Source organism: Etheostoma spectabile, chromosome 20 (assembly GCF_008692095.1).
Source record: "Etheostoma spectabile isolate EspeVRDwgs_2016 chromosome 20, UIUC_Espe_1.0, whole genome shotgun sequence".
In the NCBI taxonomy this organism is placed as follows: Eukaryota; Metazoa; Chordata; class Actinopteri; order Perciformes; family Percidae; genus Etheostoma; species Etheostoma spectabile.
In genome coordinates this window covers 17,544,125-17,557,655 of record NC_045752.1, presented here as the reverse complement: position 1 = coordinate 17,557,655, position 13,531 = coordinate 17,544,125, and the positions used below count along the sequence as shown (strand labels likewise).

General features: G+C 40.6%; 2 protein-coding genes and 1 long non-coding RNA gene across 3 annotated transcripts in view; 1 reads left to right on the top strand and 2 right to left on the bottom strand.

The window, feature by feature from the left end:
- The window catches only part of LOC116670692 (uncharacterized), a 15,800-nt gene extending 14,896 nt beyond the window's left edge, over window positions 1–904 (bottom strand). Inside the window, exons 1-2 of the long non-coding RNA XR_004327096.1 lie at window positions 870–904; window positions 506–731 (exon numbers count right to left, since the gene is read on the bottom strand). This is a non-coding gene — a long non-coding RNA (uncharacterized LOC116670692). The remainder of the gene's footprint in view (window positions 1–505; window positions 732–869) is intronic.
- Window positions 1–8,765, top strand: part of rbks (ribokinase) — a 36,778-nt gene extending 28,013 nt beyond the window's left edge. The window contains exons 9-11 of the mRNA XM_032501323.1: window positions 6,625–6,814; window positions 7,207–7,945; window positions 8,422–8,765. Of these exons, the coding sequence (XP_032357214.1) occupies window positions 6,625–6,798 (174 nt within the window). The 3' untranslated portion in view covers window positions 6,799–6,814; window positions 7,207–7,945; window positions 8,422–8,765. The remainder of the gene's footprint in view (window positions 1–6,624; window positions 6,815–7,206; window positions 7,946–8,421) is intronic.
- Window positions 8,766–8,776: 11 nt separating this feature from the next.
- mrpl33 (mitochondrial ribosomal protein L33) lies at window positions 8,777–10,166 on the bottom strand. The gene is made up of 4 exons (XM_032501324.1): window positions 10,001–10,166; window positions 9,491–9,509; window positions 9,237–9,343; window positions 8,777–8,875 (listed from the first exon to the last, which is right to left on the bottom strand). The coding sequence occupies exons 1-4, from the start codon at window positions 10,020–10,022 to the stop codon at window positions 8,826–8,828; spliced, it is 198 nt and encodes a 65-aa protein (XP_032357215.1). The 5' UTR covers window positions 10,023–10,166; the 3' UTR covers window positions 8,777–8,825.
- Between the last annotated feature and the right edge of the window lie 3,365 nt (window positions 10,167–13,531).

The following is a 13,531-nucleotide window of genomic DNA, read 5'->3' as shown; positions in this document are numbered from 1 at the left end:
ACACACACACACACACACACACACACACACACAAAGCTAGTCCATTTTAGCCCAAGCAGGACTTGGGTGGCCTTGGTTTCCACTGCTCCGGGAGGTCCAGTGTAGGGCGAAAGGTAGACAGTCCTGTCCAAACCAGACATTACAGCTGTACGGTGGGTCTGGACTGTCAAATTATTCCCAGTCTTCTCATATGACTGGAGACATGTAAGGACCATTTGCATGATTGCTTCCTGGAAGCCAAAGGTAAGGGAATATCTCCTGAGCATTGCGTTCCTCAACCCTGCAAACTGTAGGTCAGCATGACACAATGAACAAAAACTGCCACATCACCGTGTTTTAATGGGCCGCACATGCTACGACAGCTGCTGTTTGGCCCTGTCCTCAGCCAGTAAACAGCCACAAAAGGGTAAAAGAAAACTTAGACAAAGCACTGTGGATGGATCGAAGATGCAAGAGCCCCAATTCTAATTAATAGGTCTAATTAAATGTGTTTTTGATCTCTAACCCCTCAGTCACATTAGCTACAAGAGACAGAGACAAAGCGACAGGCTGCCATACATTTTCAATAAGAGTGGCCGTTTGCCGGCGACAAGCGACGAGCTTGCCGCTGCCATGAGCAAGGCAGGGCCAAAATAAACACAAGAAGTCTATTTCATGCAAATTCGGAGCGATGCGACAAAGCAACTACCAATCGGAGTAAAGGCAGCGTGAGGGCAGCGTGACGTATGTAGCTTTTAGTAGCTTATTTGGGGTTCCCATTTCATGCGTCCTGTATATGATTGTTGTGCCTCATGGAATTATTTTTTAATGTACAATAATGACGTGTGAAATAAACAAAACGAAACGAAACGAAAACGAAACGAATGTACGTTGGTTGCTTGAGTCAAAGAAAACCATTCAAAATGGTAACGCTTCAGGACATTGTATTTCTGTATACCGGTACATCGGATATGTTTGGCATCTTATCTCATGTATTTTGTTACTCCTATCAAAAAAATAAATACTGCTATATCCAAAAACATCATTCTTGTGACTTGAAAATACCTCAGAAGTGTCTTGTGAGACGGAGAACAGCGGTCTCCCTACCGTCCAAGTAACCCCTAGGATTAGGAGAAAAGGTAGGGAGAACAGCGGCCTTTTTATAGAATATTATTTTTTTTATGGAATATTCATGCTTTAAACTTGCCATTATAGCGGGAAGGCATTTGATTTGTTGACAGGACGTTCAGTCATATTTCATCCATACGTATATCTATGGGTTTATACACAATGTAAACAGAGGGTAACTAGAGAATTTCTGCAACCAGGCGTAGGCTAGACACGCCCAGGAACGCCCATCAAACGAGTGTGTGTCGCTGTCTTTAGTAGCTAATGTGACTGTAGGGTGAACCTTTTCCCGTCGGCACTTCAGACGAGTCGACTGTTCGCAAGTCTTACTGAAAGCTTCCATACATGGAAGCCGCTGTGAGTCATCGCTGCCCCTTAGTTTGTCTTTGCGCTCCCCTGGGTGCCTTTCATTGACAAAGGCTGTAGGCTTCAGGAGTTAATGGCACAAGATTGCAGGAGGCCTCTGGGTGAGAAATACAGTCACAGGTTGTGAAGGCTGGAAAGGTTCAGTGGGCGCAGCAGACTCATAACATGAAAGCCATGCCTTGTGGAGCCCATTCTGAGATCTGCATTTCCGATGGGTTCTGTTTTTGTCTGTCTTTGGTGCTTAGCGCTCATTGCTGTGGTGCTTCTGCACTGCACTTTACAAAAATCACTTGTCAATCACAGTGTGTGGGCGATACTTTTGCCTTTGTCCCTGAAATTTTCTATTGACGGACTTCTGAGTTTCTGCATGCGCTCTTTTGTTTGTCTGTACACCCATGGAGGTTAATGCTGCTTGTGTAAGCTATTCAGTTCTTCTTCTATTTATTTAAAACCCACACCACTAAAGCTGCTGTCAGAAGCATAACAAAAAGGTCACTTCCCCTGTTTTTTTTGTGAAAGCTTACCAGATAACAGCAAATAGAAAGCTGTCAGTGGCTATAGTTTTGTCACTTACTCATGCTAACCGTGCCAACCTCCGGTGCTTAAAGGACAATTCACCGTCTTCAATATCCCCACTTCCCAGTATCCCCCAGGAGAAAGTTACCCACCACCCCTTATCCTCCCATCGTTTTCAACTCAGACATTGTTTAAATTCACCTACCCTGTCTCTATCCTGCCGGTATTTAGCTCGTCCTGTTAGCTGTTAGCTGCTAGCTGCCGTCCGTGATAAGTGTTTTCAGCCAGTCTTCTGTGGCATATCATCACGCAGCGGTGGTCTGGCTATGTCCCCCAGAGGACATCCAGATGAATCTTTGATTCTGACAAAATTCTATTTGAATCGGTTCTAAATGAGAACAAATACGCTTTTGATCGATTGAATTAAACTGAACAAAAACTATAAAATTTCCAGCGACACTTTCTGAGGTAGTTTAATTCGCACAAAGCAACAAAGTTCCCTGTCTCTGTGAGGGCATGCTTTTATTGCAGTGACACACAAACGGCAGAGAACTTTCTAAATCACACTTTAATTAGGTAAGCTTCTCGCAGACAAATCTGCCATCCTAATTTCTAACTTCAGTCTGAGTACCAGAGGAGAACAGGCAGAGGAACGGCACAGAGGTCAAGACGCGGCGGACAGAGTCGACCAGTAAGAGCATCACTGCTCATCCGCGGCAAGTGCTTGTGTCACTTGATTGACAGGCCTCCAGATCTAACCTTCACCAAACTGTGTCGAGGGCAGGGGTGGCGGGGCTGAAGGGGGTAGCACTTGTCAGCCTTGTTGAGCTTCATTCACTAGATCCAGTAGCATCACATGCCAGTCTCAGCGGAGGAGACATTAGTAAGACTGCGAAAGGTTTGAGGGTGGCCAGTAACAGTCAAGTGACCTAAAATTTAGATTTGGAAGAGTGAAGTCTTGTTTCTTAAGTACTTCTTTAGATGTGGATTGGCTCACTTAATGACATAGGAAGTAAAAAAAAAATAAAAAATCTGGATGTGTATATAAAAGTAACCTGACTAATTGACAAGTTGACCTCGATGCAGAAGACAATAATGTCAGTGTTGCGTTGGCCAGAATGTAAGCAGAATATGAGGCATTGCAGGTTAAACACATATACACTTAAAGCGTATGCAACCTTTTGAGTGCAAGTTATACCCAATCATTATTCATTCAATAGTACACATTTTTAATTAGTAATAGGAAAACACTAAACACTAAATGACAATTTGCTTTTAGCTGCAATGGCACTTGGCTGGGAGGGACACTTGCAAAAATCTATACACTTTTCCAGCACACTTCAACTGACCCAGACCACATATTAGACCTCTCAAAGTTATTCTTGTTATTGCCTGATCTTACAGCTGCTTTGAGCAGGAAATGGACAGAATAATTGCATTATATGCTCACATTCATTTGAAAGTGTACTTATTGTTTTATTTTATTTTCCTTCATTTATTCAGGGAAGGTTCACTGAGAGGAAGACTCTCTTTTGGAGGATCACCTGATCACATTCACACATTCATACCTGGAAAGTTTACTACTTACTTTATTACTTACTTAGTAATAAGTTATATTCAGCTTATGTGTAAGTACGTGATGTGAGCAAAGACAGGCAACAATTAATTAATTGTATGTAATGAGGTATAATAAATACCTCATTATATGAATTATCATACCTAAATATTATTTGAATTCCCCTCTTAAAAATATGTCCCAAAAGTAATTTTAACTTTGGACAACTTCAACATCTTTTTTCAGGTTTCAAGTGCCCTCTGCCTTGGATCATATGAGAAAATGATCAATTCCATTTAGTTTAAATCAATTATTATTGTTGTTAGCTCCCACCAGTCCAATTTAAGCAACTTGATTTTCTACATCAGACCAATTGTTTTTTTTTTTATTGGATGCTTGAATATTCTGAATTTATTTCTGAGTTTATGAACTAGAGCTTTGGAAATTTCACAAATTGAAAACGCTTCAGGAAATCCAGCCAACATACATTCAGACAGATGGTTTTCAAAGTAAAATATTTTAATGCTACAAATGCGGCGGTATTTATATTTCAACATTTGGTATCCAGTATAACTTTACGAACTTATTTTGCCTCCGTACTACGGGCCCAATTCAGGCACTGATTTGTTTTTGGTGATCTCCAAAAGAAATTTCAGTTGTTTACAATTCTAATATTGTCTATATATAAATAATGTCCCACCCTGAAGTGAATACAATTTTTTAGCTTAATATTTTATTATATTTGTAAGATGAGATTTGTCAACTGTCAGCAAAAAAAAAAAAGTTAAAAAAAGTTAAGTTAAAAAAAAAAGACTATTAGCAAGTTTAGCCCTTAATAGCAGTATCAGCCTTAGAAACCTGTTTCAGCCCCACCCTACTGGAGTCTGACTAGACAAAGGTGGTTGCTTTGGCAGGGATTTGGTTGTGGATTACTTGAGTGGCAACAGGTGATTCAAAACAGGTGATTAAATTAGAAAAATGAAAAAATGAGAAGAGGCATGTAAGGCAAAAACAATAACGTATGGCCATGAATACAAGGACTGAAATGTACTATTTTCTGTTACGTAATCTATGTTTATTTATTTATTTAATATGTTTAGAAATCATACACAGTGACAAACAATTACAAACAATACACTAAGACTGGGAACGCGTCCCAGTGTAAAAAAGACAGCGAGGGTAGACGGAAGGGAGGGAGACAAAACAACACATGCAGAAACAGGCACATACCCAGACAGACACAAGACAAGGGACCAAACACCTGCGCGAGTTTGAAGACAATCTATTTGTTAAAAAAAGTTTCCCCTTCACTGAAACTGTGCTCCGTTGGTCATCGGTTCCCAGGCATCAACCCCCACTCAAAAGTGGCATCATGGTTTCTACCGCAGCGTGTGATCTGGGAGACGGGCCAGGGCCAAACCAGTGGGTCTGCTTTACCAAAGCCTTATTTCCAAATGCTGGCCTGTATCGTGGCCCAGCCCGGCTTCCAGACAGGAGACATAAACACACCGTGGCTTTAAACATGGAAATCCGCCGGGCCTGTGAAATGTTTCAGCTCTGATCTCACTCTTTCCAGCATCTCTCCAGGAGTCACACCAGTGGCGTGCAGTGGGGGTGGGGTGCAATAATGGCCTTCAAATGTCAAATCAGAACACTTTTTTTCTTCCTACATTGCTTGTATCTATCAACTGGTTGAACAAAGACGGTCTTAAATGAAACCAGTTTAGGTGCTTGTTTAAAAAAAAAAAAAATGAACAGGTGTCTGGGGCCGTGCCCTCCTGCTGCCCCGGCTGCTATGTACCCTGTTTGTTTCCTAATGCCCTGATCACAAGGCATGGCCCCCTCTGCCAGACGGGGGTCAGTGCTAAGGTTTTTGTTTTATGCCACATGTCACTGAATCCACCCAACACAACCGACAACCTTATCCCTGACAAAAGGGTTACTTTGAGGTTGGAGGGTGAGGAGGGGTTACAGAGGTACCCAGAAGAAAGAGTGCAATGAACTCTTTTGAGAGCTGCAATGATGAGTAATGGAGCAGGCTTGTGAGAACCAGTGTTGGGGGGGGGATTTGCGGTTAAACATGAGCGTGTCGCCACATACCATTCGGCCTTTTCCCATCAGCAAGCCCCTCCAGGGCGTAGACAGCACATTCCTTCTCTATCAATAGATGAGGGAAAATGGATGGTTTATCTGTTAGAACAGAAAGCCAAAACCAGAGCTGTTGGCAGTTATGGTGATGTCACGGACACGTGATTAAAGCAGCCATGTGCAATTCAGCTGAATTTTGAAAAGCAAGCAGTAAACCCACTGGATTTTGTTTCTTTGTTTCAGTTATGATTATACAGTTGTTTTGGATAAAATACAAACCATGATTACTTTGCTTGTTAGCAACAATTTAGGGAATGATACAGTATGTCATAGGCAGCAGTCTTTTTTATCATAAATCAAACAGATAATAATGCACGTAACACATTTGGTCTTTCCTTAAACTTTGGTGAAAAATTCTGTGCGCTTTTCTAAATATTTAAGGCTGCCTTGCAACTATCATTTTGCATTTAAGATTCATCATAAGAATTTAGAATGTATACATAATTTATCATTCTGTTGGCATTATGAGGTGTGTGTGAGTATGAGTATAAGATATGACTAATACCAGTAATACTGATGTTTCTCTGAAAGAGCTGAGTGAGACACTTTTACACAAGGTCACAATTCAGTAACTCATTTAAAATGTAGTGGAAACTTTAGGCAGCCACACAAGACTTGAAAACACAGCTAACAAATGCCGTAGCACCCCCTACTGTTGGCTGTTTTATGAATTGAAAAATGTACCTGCCCGTCTTTTTATATTTACCTAGTGTTTCTATACTCTTCTCAATACAAAATTGAAACATTTAAACCTATTTTTGAATCATATTTGTTAAATGGATTCACTGTTTGTTGTGTTGCTCCTCCCATTAGAGCCTACTCAGACTGTATGATTCTGCAGAGCAGAGCACAGCTTTAGAATTACACAGTGGAACGGTTTAAGCCACAGGTGGAATTTAATAAAGCATTCTTGTAATATTGTTTCTTCCCAGGGTGCTGGAGACAGCTTTATTGGAGCACTGGCATTTTACATGGCTCATTATCCCACAATGCCTCTGGAGGAGATGGCCCGCAGAGCCAATCAGGTGGCAGGATTGAGTGTGCAGGCTGTTGGCACGCAGACGTCTTACCCCTTCAAAAAGGACCTGCCGGCTGAGATGTTCTAAGAGCAGCAAATCAACACTAGGGCTGGGTATTGTTCAAAAACTTCCAATACCGGGTACCAATACCATAACTTTGATACCGGTTCCTGAAACAATCCTTTTTTTGATACCAATTTTATAAAACAAAAATAATAAATCTTTGTATCTATTCTTTCTGCTCCTACTACGTGAGCCCCGTCTCTCTGCGTAACGTAGAGTTTTTCCTGCGTGTCTCAACGATGTGTAATGCTACAGCCAATCACAGGCATTATTAGATCTTGGTAGAAGCATGCTGCGTATTGGCTTATTGGCTCACTGACCCTGATGAGATTTACTCCTTAGGTATTGAATGACGAGGTATATTTCGATACTCGATACTTCAGAGGCAATTAGGTCACAGCCTAAAAAGTATTACATTCGGTACCCAGCCCTAGTAGACACCAGTATTAACGGACCATGGCTGGAATAGTCTCATTGAACCAACTGTCATATGAAATGAACAGCTTTTGAGAAATCCGAGAATGAACAATGTCATGAAACTACTGATAACGATTTAACCAATGTTCTTTTACTATAAAGCTGTTCATGATTATAATTTCATCGTCAATATAACGTTTATTTGAAAAGTAGTATGTGATGACACATCTACTTGATGTACATCTCTAATTGACAAACACGTCTTAAAGCGGTGCTATTATTATGGCCATTTCTTTGCAGGTTTCTTATAGAGCTCCCCCTACAGCTTCAGAAAAGATACTGGGCAGCTCCTATGTTTACTTGTGTCTGATTCCTCTTTCTCTCTTCTACCAACAATGCTTTCCTAAGTTTCTGTTCCGCTCAGCAATGACAATAGTGTGAAAAACTCCATCGCTACCTCGTTAGCCGGTTCTTGAATGGGCGGATGTTTGCAGTGCCGTGAAGCAAATTGTTAAATGGCGAGACCTAATATCACGTAATACTTCCCAACGCCGAGTCCTGCGGCCAAAAGTTGCAAGGGTGGTTTTTCCACTCACAGGTGCTAAGTGGGAGCGAGGCGACCACCATTCAACTATAAAAAATAAAACAAGTCAACCATTCCAATGATTCCAAAGCTGTTCAGTTAAGTTAAATTAAGCTAAAAAAAACCTGCATAGTTCCCCTTTAACAGTGCTTTTGTACTGCACATAACTGAGTTAAAGTGCTCAAATTATGCTTTTTGCCTTTCCTTTATTGTGTTATATCTTTTTGTGCACATTATAGGTTTACAAATTGAAAAGTCCATAGTCTACCCCAAAGGGACTTACCATCTCCAACAGAAAACACTGTTCACAAACAGCTCTATTGGAGTCCAGCCTTTACTTCCGTGACAAATGTGCATCACTTTGTAACACACATTATGCTCACCTAGCTGCTAGCATGGCACTCCCTCATACTCTGCAACTGACTAGCTAGATGTACTTACTGCTGTGCGTGTACCAACAAAGATGGAACAGAAGTGAGATGTCTCACTCTGTAGCTAAAACAGAGAGCTCAACACACAGGGTGAAAAGAGGAGCTGCAGCAATGTGCAGTACAACAAATATCGTGTTTTCTGAAAATTAAACCACATAAACCTATTCTGGTACAACCTCTAAATAAAATTATGAACCTTAAAATTAGCATAATTAGCATTTTTAAATTTAATTAGTCCAAATAAATAATTTTTCACAAATGGTTTCATTATGTGTACCAGGTTTATTACTAAAGTTGCAAAACACTTGACTGACTTCAAATCAAAAGATACTGTATAGCCCAATGAATAACATCTCTTTTACACGAGTCGTAGTGTCTTGTTTAAAATGTTGGTAGTCATAACTTTCTTGATGCTCGGCCGGGGTTTGCATCCTGCTGAACTGGTGCAGTGGGGAGAGTAGAGGCATTCTGACCGATCCCAGAAGAAATCCTCTGACACCATGTCAGCCAGCCAAACAGAAATGCTGACTGACAAAACATCTTGTATAATCCATGACAATTAAAAATGTCTGTTTAAACCGAGCAGGTTTAATGTTGTCCGTATATATTTTGCTGTGTTGTTAAATTGATTTGATCTTCCTCTTCTCAAAGAATAGGACATGCTTGTTCACTGCAAAGACAGAAAGCAGATTTTGAATAAAAGTGACAGGGTCTGGACGACATAAAAACAATGCAAAGACTACTTGAGAACGGGTAGGCATCAGGGCTGCACGACATGAGGAACATATCTAACTGATTTTTTTTTTTACTGATATTGATCATTTTTGTATCTTTACGCTCATGTTCATTGAAACATGTGAATGCAAATTGGATATTGCACTGGTCCGTATTGTGATTTCAATAAAATATGGTTAATGTGCAACCTTTAGTTTGTTTATTTATTTTTCCAGCATGGGCTGATGCTTAATAAAAGGGTTGGAGTGTGTATGTCACACAACCGGAGCATAAACTACTGGTTTTGCATTTCTTACCAAATGGATCATGTTTGCGCAGCACCAGTTTGTCCCTGAGACGGTTCCTCTTCGTGTTGAAAAAGTAGCCTGTCCCTGCAGCGCTCATCATCTGCACCAAGATGGTCCTGATAGAAAAAAGAAGAAAAAAAAACTTTGGTAACCTAGCTATACAGTGTCTGCATTTCTGGAAGTACAGGGCATTTTGGTATTTTCTTGCTTAGGTTATCCTGGGACCATTGATATAATTAAACATGAATAATTCTTACACTTACTTTGATTTTGCCTTGGCCACTGAGAGAAAAAAAGAGCAAAGGGTTATTAAAAATCATGCAGTTTAAAAAAAAATATTTATTGAGAGCATTTGCGGTTTCAAACAACACATGCAACTAGACAGATAATATATATGAATGCAATGCCCTAACGTTACGTGAAAAGGTAAATTGTCTAGCCACTAGCTAGGGTTAGCTAGCTAAATCAAGTTAACTGTAAATATAAAACGTTAGCTATATTAACGTTACAATCATAAAAGCAGAACGTGACAACTTTTAAAGCTCACAACACTTCACGGTTGGCAGCGTTACACAAATAAGTTAAACACAAGATAGAAGTAAAGTTATAGACAATGTCACGTTAGCTAGATAGCTAATGTTGACAACACGGAGAGCTAACAGCTAACGTTAGCTAACTGACAGTTACTTTAGCTAGCTAGCTACGTTTGAGACAGCCCGGCATAGATATGCACGCGACTCTCTAACAATAAATACATACATTAAAATACTCACAATTTGCGGTGGTAAGAAACATTTTGTAGACTTTAAACCTCTAAGAAGCCAGAATTACAACAAGTATTAGTAAAGGTAAGTCACATTGGGAAGTCTGTACGTCCGGTTTAACAAGCACTTCCGGGTCCCCTTAAAGGAGTAACCATAGACTGTATATATATTCATAATAACGGTCTATGGGAGTAGGGTTAGCTACGGTAGCTATAAGCGTTGAGCTACCTGAGCAGCATTATAAGATAAGATAAGATAACATAAGATAAGATAAGATAAGATAAGATAAGAAAACCTTTATTTGTCTCACAGTGGGGAAATTGCGGTGCAATGTGCACTGCAATCACAAACAATACATCCATGGTCATGAAAACCACTATTTCAATTCATACATTTTCAGCTATATGGGCTTGTTTTTCCCGCCTGCTGCACCAAACAAGCCTTTTTCCGATTGTACAGTAAATTCAGCTATTCTCATGTGTTACTGAAACCTTGGTTGTAAAAGAAGGTAAACTTCAGCTATGTGCACACATAATCACTTTTGTCATTAGAGATATGAAACTGTGACATCCAAAGTACAAGTAAAGGGTCTTAGTGGACTGCACTGTGAACTTGAGGTGTCTTCAAATTGAGGTGAAGTAGTCATGAAACCTGGGAAATGAAGTTGTGTATTTCCCTACAGCGCCAAGATATCATCAGTCCATGAAATAGGTCTTGCACGTCAAGAATATTATGTGTTAAACCGTAGCCAAACAGGTGAAGTTGTGTATCCTCTGCCTTTCTAACAGAGTTTCACACTCATCTGGATGTACATAGTCATAGTCACCGTAGATTTAAGATGAATTGAATATTGTACATTCTTGTATTTAAAGGGGACTGTAACAGATCTATGCAATCTGATTACCTCAAAAGAACGAGTGCAGCAGATAATCAATGTCTGCTTGCTCATTGTTTCTGGTCATTTGCAGGTTGTGTGTGTGTTTCAACATTAAAGGTACTAATACTGATGGTTTGAGCTGAGAGAATAAAAAAAGACTATTATGATGATTGAGAGTGGAGGAGGAGTTTTTTTTTCTGTCTTGTATACAGCCATTTGGAGTGTCTCCATTTTTATCCTACCAGTGTCTAAACAAACAATCTGTCTCTTTACCGCAAAGAAGCACTGAGTTCTTTCAGGACATGTTTCTTGTTCTTTTGCAGTTAGACGTTGGCGGTTGCCATGAGAGCAAATGAGCATCTGGTAATGTAGTGTATGACCAAATACAGTTGTGGTAATTTCCCAGGAATATTGACGAGAACATGACCTCATTGTCTCCAGTGGTACTTCTGTGCTTCAGTCTGTATTATATCTCGATTTTAATTTGTTGTTATATTCTTAGGTCCGTATTATCATTGTAAGGCCCAATTTCAGACCTGATTTTATAGAGTCATCCTTATTTTCCACCAGTCTTTTATTTACTCACTTTTAGTGTATGTCATACAGCCCATCTGTCTGTATGTCATCCTCACTTAGGGGGAACAATGCCTGAGACAATCGGAGTAAGAATAATGGCGTATATTACTTCACAGCCTCTCTTAAAAAAAAGAAAAAAGAAAAGGAGATCCAGTGAGTATGCGACACTGAGGTCCCACTAGTGCATAGATTAAACGATAACAAAAAAAGATAAGTGAACATGTACTAATGAGCCCAAATGGAGCTGCATTGGTAAACCCAGGGGTTGGGGGGGGGTAAGCCATGCATTGAAGCGGAAGTGAACATGGATGTTATTGGACAGGCCGAGAAGCGCTGTAACCAAGCAGGGAGCAGCTGTCAGGATGTGAGTGGAGGAGCTTGCGTCACTAAGGGATAATTCTGAGAAGGAGGCTGAGACCACTAGATCCAGCTTCAGCTCTCCTCCTCCTCCTCCTCGTCCTCCACCACCCCACCCACTCAGCTCTCTCCACAGCCACTCCGGACGTTAGCTACTCTTTCCTTCTCCCACTTCATCGCACTTATACTCTTCACTCTATCTCATATGCTCTTTCTCTTCATTTACAACCTATTATTTTCCAGCTTCTGTATCACATTATACGCTCAATTCTGTTTTAGACCCTTGAGCTCAGGTTCTAATCCAAAGCGGTCTACAGTGACTGAACAGGTACAGTTCTGTGTCCAGCCATCATTGAGATGTGGCCATGTATTATCAAGAAAACAATTGAGGGAGAAAATTTAAATAAAATTTGAATTGTAATTAATTTACATGTTAAGATCGAAAAGCTTGCAAGGACAGGTGTGTAAGTGCAGAAGAGGTTTGAGAGTGAGCAAAGCCAGAACTGTGAGCGCAATAGAAGTTTGGAAGTAAACACATTTTCGTGTAGTACTGTTTAGCTTAAATTTGACATAGTTTCCGTTATGTTGCTCTGATTGGTTGCAGGGGACGTTAAATTGCTCTGATTGGTTGTAGGGGATGTTACGCTGCTCTGATTGGTTGTAGGGGACATTACGTTGCTCTGATTGGTTGTATGGGATGTTATGTTGCTCCGATTGGTTGTAGGGGACATTACGTTGCTCTGATTGGTTGTATGGGATGTTACGTTGCTCTGATTGGTTGTAGGGGACATTACGTTGCTCTGATTGGTTGTATGGGATTACGTTGCTCTGATTGGTGGTATGGGATGTTACTTGCTCTATTGGTGGTATGGATGTACGTTGCTCTGATTGGTTGTATGGGATGTTACGTTGCTCTGATTGGTGGTATGGGATGTTACGTTGCTCTGATTGGTTGTATGGGATGTCACGTTGCTCTGATTGGTTGTATGGGATGTTACGTTGCTCTGATTGGTTGTAGGGGATGTTACGTTGCTCTGATTGGTTGTATGGGATGTTACGTTGCTCTGATTGGTTGTATGGGATGTTACGTTGCTCTGATTGGTTGTATGGGATGTTACGTTGCTCTGATTGGTTGTATGGGATGTTACGTTGCTCTGATTGGTTGTATGGGATGTTACGTTGCTCTGATTGGTTGTATGGGATGTTACGTTGCTCTGATTGGTTGTAGGGGATGTTACGTTGCTCTGATTGGTTGTAGGGCGGGATTTATTAAGTTTGGGAAAACGCACGGTTTCTACAAAGCTACAGGTCAAATTGTCTGGCCGACTAAACAGGGAGGGACCCATCTGCTATTGATGGGGGGACCAAGACTGAGAGCGCTACATGAAGCTTCATGGAAAAATATGCACCAAACAAGACACTTAGAAATGTTGCTGCTTTCATGAATACAAAAGTTGGGTGACCCTCCCCTCAACGGAGAATAAAAAGGTATGACCCTTCCCTGTTTTTCTCCAGTGGTCCATTGTATGAATACTGAACTGTCCCTAATTGAATCAACAACCAAAGCACTGGCTGCATCACGTTTCCTGATGTGGATTTACATGGCTGATTATTATTGATTATTGACATTTTTAAGCATGCATGTGCTCCACGAAACACATGCATGTACACAGGCACACACAAAGACACAGACAACCTCCTCCATCAAGCCTCAACTCCCATATTATTAG

Coding starts and splice junctions, on each gene's coding strand:
- mrpl33 (XM_032501324.1), bottom strand. CDS start 10,022: ATGTTTCTTACCACCGCAAATT. Junction 8,876..9,236: donor GCGCAAACATGATCCATTTG/GTAAGAAATGCA, acceptor CTGTCTTTGCAG/TGAACAAGCATGTCCTATTC.